Source organism: Cavia porcellus, unplaced genomic scaffold (genome assembly GCF_034190915.1).
Source record: "Cavia porcellus strain 051 isolate PalLab524CR breed Dunkin Hartley unplaced genomic scaffold, mCavPor4.1 scaffold_32, whole genome shotgun sequence".
NCBI classification, from domain to species: Eukaryota; Metazoa; Chordata; class Mammalia; order Rodentia; family Caviidae; genus Cavia; species Cavia porcellus.
In genome coordinates, this window is record NW_026947515.1 from 3,593,063 (window position 1) to 3,602,123 (window position 9,061).

Consider the following 9,061-nt stretch of genomic DNA (forward strand, 5'->3'; position numbering starts at 1 on the left):
TTAAAGGCAGGGATAAAGGCCTTCAATGCAAGTATACCTGGCAAGGTGAGATCAACATTGTGTGATACAAACTTTAACTGATTTCTCTGACTTCAAGAAAGAGAAATGTTTATATCGATATTGCTATAGCAGAATGAATCACCCGGTCTACTATGTTTAATATGAGGGTTTTTTTTCTGTAAAGTCAAAGAATGAATTTTAGGAACAACAGAGGTTAAGATAAGAATGTACTTATTGAGAGAAAGAAAGCTGCCTGAGAGAGCGAAGGAGTCCTGAGCAGGTTGCCAAACATTGTCCTTTCCAGGGAACTTTATAAAGTAAAATCATGTGGTGAAATGAGGTTAAGGTGGGGAAAACTAGAAACTCACAATGCAAATGGATATAAGATGGGAAAGAGCTATGGTACCCAATAGGGTTATTAAGTTCAGGTAAAGCTGATTAAATTGGGAACAAAGGGGGAAGGGAGTCACATAGAAAGCAGGCATTCTTAGGCAGCTGTGACTCTTCCCTTAGGGGTTTGGGAGGGTGACTTCTGAGTTCCTCAGTATGATAGGAACTATTTAGAATGTCACTCTTTAGGATAAGGATACATTTCTTTGAATGGTGACTCCTGACTTCCTCAGAGTGCTAGGGAACTATTTAGAATATCTATCCTTAGGATATGGATGAATTTGCTTATCATTGTCTTTAGCCTTGGCCCATAGCATGAGGTGTCAGTCTTCCCCATAGTTGTAAGGTATCTGGTCTCCTGCATGGGCTCCTTGGAGGACCTAGCCCTGGTTCATGCCAAGAGTATTTAAGTAACTCAGGTGCCTGTAACAGACTGTTTGGAAAACTGATTAGAGATGTCTTGTGGTCTGGGTGAATGATCTGGGGATGACAATGTGCAATGTATATACCAGTTTTGCTCCCTGATTGACATGTTTTGAAATTCAATTTTACTTGATGTGCTCTTTTTTCCTTGAAATAAAATGGATTTGAAAATTAAAAGCCTGAGGTAAGCTCTTCAGTACAAACACTGCTCGGTCGAGCTGAGTTCGCCACTGTAGAAGAATGACAGCTCCAGAAGTCTCTGCAATACAGTCTATCATTTGGGACCCTCTCTTTCAGGGAGGGGTTCCTTTCCCTGTTTATTCTTGACTCAGAAGGAGAGCAGTAGAGCAAGAGGCAATCAGTGATGAAGGGGCAGGCTATATGAACTGTCCAATCAGGCGGGCCATTGCTGGCTGTAACTTCTGTCTCTTCTGTTGTCTCAGCATGATTTATCTGTTCTGAGTACAATAGTGGTAGCAAAATGCTTGCTGGATCTCCTTTAGTACGTTCGATGTCCTGTGGCCTGATTAGCAAAGAACCTGAGAGATCCTGGAACCATGGAATAGTGAGGTTGTGGATGGAAGCCCAGAAATAGGGTGGATTGGGTGAAACCAGTTACAAGTATTTAGGAGTAGTTCCGGTGTCTGGAGCCCCAGGTATTTAGTTAGCTTCAGCTTCTGAGGTCCTGCAGCATTGCCCATGGGTCATTCACTGTCCCTTTTGCCTCTTGCTATTGGCAAGGGTGATTTGGAGGTCCCCAAACCCCTGGCTTCACTATGAGAGCAGCAGACTCAAGTATCATCTTTCAAATTCATTGCTAGCCTGGTAACTCCACCATCTTAGGCATTGGAAGGATCTTGGGAAGACCCTGACCATGATGATTTGTAGCTTGTAGAGCAGTAATGAACTTGGTCTCTGCTCTCTTTCCTCAGAGTAGCAGATCTGGAATGTCTGGAATTTATTAATGTCTGTAATATGTGGCCTCATAGCCACAATGGCTCAACTTAAACTTGGCTTTTTTGTATTTATAGTGATCTCCTTAAATTATAATATGTTCTCATATTTCCATCCTTAGGACAGGTAGTGACAAAGGTCCTGAGAATTCAGGGATTTGTAGTAGTGTGCCTCAGTGGAGAAAGGCTTCCCAAACACCTGGTGGACTCCTGTGTATTATACAGATCAGTGCAAAATAATTTCTGAGCATACTTAATAATTTAGGTGGCAACCCCGCTCACAGTCTAGGTTTGTAAGAAAAGCCATAAAGTTTTGAAGTCTGAGAAAAATGAAGCAAATATGAAAGTGTTATCAAGGACAGGGTAAATATTTGTGAAAGACAAATTCCAGAAAGGGCTACCTGTTAAATTCTCATCGAAAAATCCCAAAATTTAGGCATTTGCATGGACATATACACGTGATATCCTTCTGAATGGAAAGGAATAGGGGTGTCATCTCTAAGTTAAGAGCTGATTTAGTAGCTTGGTTGTTCATAGACAGTTTAAATATAGAGATGCTCTGCAATGGACTTATCTAAGTGATGTAAATGAGAAGCCCTAAATAGAAATTTGGCAGTGATATCAATAGTTAGGCATGAAGGGTTTTCTGCTTAGGATGGATCAGAGGAGTATGGAAAGGATGTGGAAGTGACTGACAGGAGAGGATGCAGGAAGCAAATAGCAGGACATACAACAGTGAGGGTCTTCACTGAAAGTCAGGTAGTTCTTAGAGTAAGTATGAAGTAAAGTTGGATTCTGATTGCTTCATTGAGGTGATCAACACCAGCTCTGGCAACAATCAGTATTCCACAACCCTGTCAACCCATTATTTTTTGTTCCATACTTGAGATCTAATTTTGATTAGCTCTAATTATGCCGCAGGGTCATGAAAGTGAAATTTGTATTTTTTTTTGTACCAAGGATCAAACTCATGACCTATGCTTTCCAGACAGGCGTTCATGCCACTGAGCTAAATACCCAACTATGAAAGTATTTTCTGTGTAGTATGGAAGATATCCACATTGTTCCTCAGAAAGTGTTGTGTATTGTTGGAATTTTTCTGTATTGTGTGCCTATAATGTTTTAAAACAAACCAAAGATATCTTATGCAGTCTCTTTTTAAGTTTCACTTTGTTCGGTGTCTCAGTCAGGGATTGTCTATTTTAGACAGCTCTGTAACTTAGGATAGCCCCAAATTCAAGGAAGAAGTCCTTCACCAGCCTCCCAAGATATATTTCTTATATTTGAATTGAAAGTGATCACTTGGTAACAGTGAGGTATAATTTACAGCTTGGGCCTGGTTTCATTTTATATACATATTTTAAAAATACAGCCATTTTCCACTAACACTTGAGTTATTATTTATGTACCATATTTGATGTTATTTATGTTTTGTTCTATGAAAGGAAATTAATGTTTCAAAATTCTGCTTAAGTATATTAAGAACAAAGTACTCATTGGCTTAAATGAGATTTGAAGAGACATCATCTGTAGTCTATCAAAGTGATTGATGAGATTATTTTTGAATATTGAAATTGGTAAAATACAACAGAACAAGGCAGCATAAGGCCAACTAAGATCACACAGTGAAATTGGTACACAACTTCACAACAGGTTACTGGGATAACAGTAATAGGTATCACAGTATATTTTGTTATCTTTGTAATAGTTGTTCTTTAATCACATATATCAAAGTGAGATGAAATACAGAATGTTATAGAACTTATCCAAACAGAATATTGAATGGAGCAGTACCATTAATCAGAATAGAGTGAAACAATAATAAAAACATTTTCCTTAAAAGAAATAGTAGAAGGAAGTCCCCCTTATTTGCTATGGTCAACTTCCCAGGAGATGCTCAGATTTCTGGTTCCCATTTGCTAATGGTGGGGGGTGACAGGAGAAGAGGGGTAGGGAAGTGGGATGTTTGATTCTAGGTGGTGCATCAGTAGGTTCACTATTGCTTACTAGGGAGACAGGCTGGTTGTTTGGTTTCACAGCATCCTAAGTTTCAACATAGCATGGATCTCAGGAGCTGCTGCTGGTTCTCCCCCTGGAAGGGCTGCAGTCTGACAGACTGCCACCACTTACCAGGGAGAAGTGGTGCTTGACTGGCTTCCCAGTGTCCTAAATTCCAGGTTGGCATGGATCTCAGGAGCTGCTGCTGATTTTCCCCGTGGAAGGGCTGCAATTTGCCAAACCACCACTGCTGACCGGGGAGGGGAGGTGCTTGCTTGACTTTCCAGTCAATTGATGGGATATTTATCTGCCTCTGTGCTTTGTGGTTGCTGGTCCTGCAGGCTTCTCACTGTGAGCTCTGCTTTAGAGACAGTGCAGGGGGAATCTTGCCATGATTCAGCACAAGAATCAGTGCTCCTATTTGGCTGTTACATTAGCAGTGAGTTGCAATCTAGCATCAAATTTGCTGTCTTCAAAAATGTGTATATACACAAAATTAATGACCAAGACATGGATTAAAATTGGAAGAAATCAGTCTTCATTCAGCTGTTTTGTTTGGTTGTATTTGTTTAGTTTAGTTTTGTTTTATTGAGACAAGCTTTCTGTATGTATATCAGGTGGATTTGAACACCCTATGGAGCCTAGAATTGCCCTGACCACACTGATGCCATCCTGTCTCAGCCTTTTGAGTGCTGGGATTATAGATATGCACCACCACACTTTGCTTTTGATTCAGATTTCTAGGAGAAAGTTTAAGATATCCCAAACCTGGGGTCTCAACCTTCCATTGAGAAATATATGTATGATCCTTTAGGAGGTGGTGACCTTTGAGGATGTGGTTGTGAACTTCAGCAATGAGGAGTGGACTTTGCTGAGTCCATCCCAAAAGAAGCTCTACAGAGATGTGATGGGCGAAACCTTTAGGAACATGACTCTGATAGGTAAGGATAAAATCTTTTTGCCCCTCATGCTGTCAGAATATTGTTTCTTGCTCATTAGTGCTGTTTCATGAAAAAGAATATGAAAAGATTTTTAAAAATAGCTCAGACCTGGACACATTATATCATAAATCTAAACAAAACCTATTAATTTGTATGTATTACTCTAAAGAGTCCTGGTATTTCTATGTCTACAATTCAGGAGGACTCGGGGATATCCAGGAAGCTGAAAAAGAAGGCAAAATTTACTGGAGCTACTTAAGGTAATTCGCACTCACAAGTAGAGGAATGTTCCTCAGTAATTAGTGAGTCAGCAGAAAAATGACAACCAAAGAAAGAGACACCATTCAATTTAATGTCAGTAATATTCCCCGAAGATGTATAAGCTAGTGTATATATGAGGGAATTAAATCATGAAAATGTATGACATTGCATATAGATGAATACGAAAAGAATACACTTTGAGTTGCCTTCAGTTTTTCTACCCATGTCTACATGTGAATATAACACATTCATTATCTAATAATTGCTAAGTTTGCAATAGAATTTGAAATAAAACTGAGTGCTCATGTTTCCAAGCCATTCTCTAGAGAATCAGCTATTCTGATTAATATTCTTAGTAGGCTGGTGGAATGTTATTGCACTCATTTTGAATATCAATATGCAGTTGTCTCTAGAAATTGATCCCCTCACACTTGTCCTGGATATTTTTAAAATATGAAATCTGCATAAAATACTGATACATGCTTACTCATATACAAAGCAGATCAAGTTATAACAGATCAGGCCTTGAAGCTTATCTATCTATCACTGGATTTGTGGAGAAGGAAAATGTTAATAGATGTTCTGTGATTGTGCATTTCTGTAAACCCAGCACACTAGGAATCAGATTTTGCCGAATGGCAAATTCAAGTTCAAACTTCACAGCTTAATGATCAGTGAAAAATCTCTTAAAATAGATTTTTAAAAAGCTACAGATTTTATGCTAATACCTGTTGTTCATTCCCAGCCCAGAAAAGAAAAAAATGTGTTATATAATGTCAAAAAATAAATAATATAATGTCATTTGCCATAAGAAATAGATGGGTCTTTCACCCATCAATTCAGTGAAATAGCTCAGCTATAAAACCTAAAAGGTCACAGGGTTTCTTTTAGATGAGACACCAAAATATAAATTGTGGAATGAAATGAAAGTTGATAGAGAAAAGTAAGACTGACAATATGGAAAAGGGAACTATAGGTTAAGGACAGAAGGTAGATTGGAATGGGGAAACATATCAGAATAATCTGTATGTGATACACATATGTGCCCATGCCCAAAGTGAAGTTAAAGATTCTGCATTTCAAAGTACCAACTTTTAAGATTTCTAAATGTGTGCCAGTCTTTTGGGAATGGTTGTTTTCAACATATCTTACAAGGCCATTCTGTTGTTTCATGGTCAGAATTTCTTAGCAGGCATTAAAAACAGAACTTGACATTAATGCAGTCATTAAACAGAGACCCATTTCACTGTGAATTTTTCTTTTTTAAAATTTATATAAGGAAAGATTAAACAAAACAAAATAAGTAGAAATAATGCTACTTTCAAAGTGAAAATAAACAGTAAGAAATCACAAGATGATGATTACAGATGCTGCTCATGGAAATAGTTATGAAATACAAAAGTGAAACATATGAAGTGGGGATTCGACCAGCGAGACTGCAAACAGTTTTGTTCAACTCTCCAACAAAAACTTAGTAATATGGTTATAAATCTTTTATGTGATTTATTTCTTCACAGAAATGACAAGGTAGGGAAATCCTATGGACATACATCTGGAGATGTATGGAATCAGTGTAAAGAAGTCTTCCTTGGTACTGAAGAAGGTAATGTGAATGCGAAAGAAACAGAAACACATGACAATGTTCAGATCCATGAAAAATATTGCAGTGGAGGGAAACCCTATGTATGCAAGCAATGCGGGAAAGGTTTAACCACACTTGGAATTTGTAAGAAACATGAAAGAATTCACAGAGGAGAAAGACCCTACATATGTAATCAATGTTGGAAAGCTTTTACAACACGTACATATTGTCAAGTACATGAAAGACTTCACTCTGGAGAAAAACGTTATGAATGTAAGCACTGTGAGAAAGCTTTCAGCACACACACTTATTGTGTAATCCATGAAAAACTTCACACTGGGCAGAAATTGCATATATGTAAGAAATGTAGGAGAGCTTTTAGCAGTAAAATTCATTTTCAAATACATGAAAATGTTCACACTGGAGAGAAACCCTATGTGTGTAAGCAATGTGGAAAAGGTTTCACCCAACTTGGATGTTGTAAGGAACATGAAAGAATTCACACTGGAGAGAAACCATATGTATGTAAGCAATGTGGGAAAGCTTTTAACAGATGGGGAGTTTGTAAGAGACATGAAAGAATTCACAGTGGAGAGAAACCATATGTATGTAAGCAATGTGGGAAAGCTTTTAACAGACGGGGAGTTTGTAAGAAACATGAAAGAATTCACACTGGAGAGAAACCATATGTTTGTAAGCAATGTGGGAAAGCTTTTACCCAACATGGACATTGTAAGAAACATGAAAGAATTCACACTGGAGAGAAACCCTATCTATGTAAGCAATGTGGAAAAGCTTTTAGCACACGGGGAGATTGTAAGAGACATGAAAGTATTCACACTGGAGAGAAACCCTATCTATGTAAGCAATGTGGAAAAGCTTTTAGCACACGGGGAGATTGTAAGAGACATGAAAGTATTCACACTGGAGAGAAACCATATGTATGTAAGCAATGTGGGAAAGCTTTTAACAGACAGGGAGTTTGTAAGAAACACGAAAGAATTCACACTGGAGAGAAACCATATGTTTGTAAGCAATGTGGGAAAGCTTTTACCCAACATGGACATTGTAAGAAACATGAAAGAATTCACACTGGAGAGAAACCATATGTATGTAAGCAATGTGGGAAAGCTTTTAACACACATGCAAATTGTAAGGTTCATGAAAGAATTCACACTGGAGAGAAACCCTATCTATGTAAGCAATGTGGAAAAGCTTTTAGCACACGGGGAGATTGTAAGAGACATGAAAGTATTCACACTGGAGAGAAACCATATGTATGTAAGCAATGTGGGAAAGCTTTTAACAGATGGGGAGTTTGTAAGAGACATGAAAGAATTCACACTGGAGAGAAACCCTATCTATGTAAGCAATGTGGAAAAGCTTTTAGCACACGGGGAGATTGTAAGAGACATGAAAGTATTCACACTGGAGAGAAACCATATGTTTGTAAGCAATGTGGGAAAGCTTTTACCCAACATGGACATTGTAAGAAACATGAAAGAATTCACACTGGAGAGAAACCATATGTATGTAAGCAATGTGGGAAAGCTTTTAACACACATGCAAATTGTAAGGTTCATGAAAGAATTCACACTGGAGAGAAACCCTATCTATGTAAGCAATGTGGAAAAGCTTTTAGCACACGGGGAGATTGTAAGAGACATGAAAGTATTCACACTGGAGAGAAACCATATGTATGTAAGCAATGTGGGAAAGCTTTTAACAGATGGGGAGTTTGTAAGAGACATGAAAGAATTCACACTGGAGAGAAACCCTATCTATGTAAGCAATGTGGAAAAGCTTTTAGCACACGGGGAGATTGTAAGAGACATGAAAGTATTCACACTGGAGAGAAACCATATGTATGTAAGCAATGTGGGAAAGCTTTTACCACACATGGATATTGTAAGAAACATGAAAGAATTCACACTGGAGAGAAACCCTATGTATGTAAGCAATATGGGAATGGTTTTACCAACTCTGGACATTGTAAGCAACATGAAAGAATTCACACTGGAGAGAAACCATATGTATGTAAGTAATGTGGGAAAGTTTTTACCCAACATGGACATTGTAAGCAACATGAAAGTTCACACTCAAGATAAAACCAGAGTATATAAGCATCATGAGAATGGTTTGAGCACACATATATATTGCATAATGTATGAAAATCTTCACACTGGGCAGGAAACTAATATATGTAAGGAATGTGGGGAAGGTTTCAGCAGAAATGCTCATTGTGCAATACATTATAAAATTTAGACTGTTGAGAAACCCTGCATATGTGAAGAATGTGGGAAAGCTTTCACCACACATGGATATTGTAAAATACATCCATGACTTTACACTGGTGAGAAACCCTATTTATGTAACAGTGAGGCAAAGCTTTTACCACATACAGTAATTGCAAAACACATGAAAGAATTCACACTGGGAAAAACCACTGGCTATGTAAGCAAGTGGAGACACTGAGCAGCCAGATTATAAGTGAAGTACATGAAAAAACTCAC

The 9,061-nt window shown here is 38.1% G+C and overlaps 1 protein-coding gene across 1 annotated transcript; it reads left to right on the forward strand.

The window, feature by feature from the left end:
* Positions 1–4,590: 4,590 nt before the first annotated feature.
* On the forward strand, positions 4,591–8,613 carry LOC134474473 (zinc finger protein 431-like; the record flags this gene model as incomplete). Its single annotated transcript, XM_063242644.1, has 3 exons — positions 4,591–4,705; positions 4,984–5,000; positions 6,890–8,613. Coding segments are annotated over 3 exons (1,836 nt in total), but the record flags the coding sequence as incomplete, so codon positions are not given.
* Between the last annotated feature and the right edge of the window lie 448 nt (positions 8,614–9,061).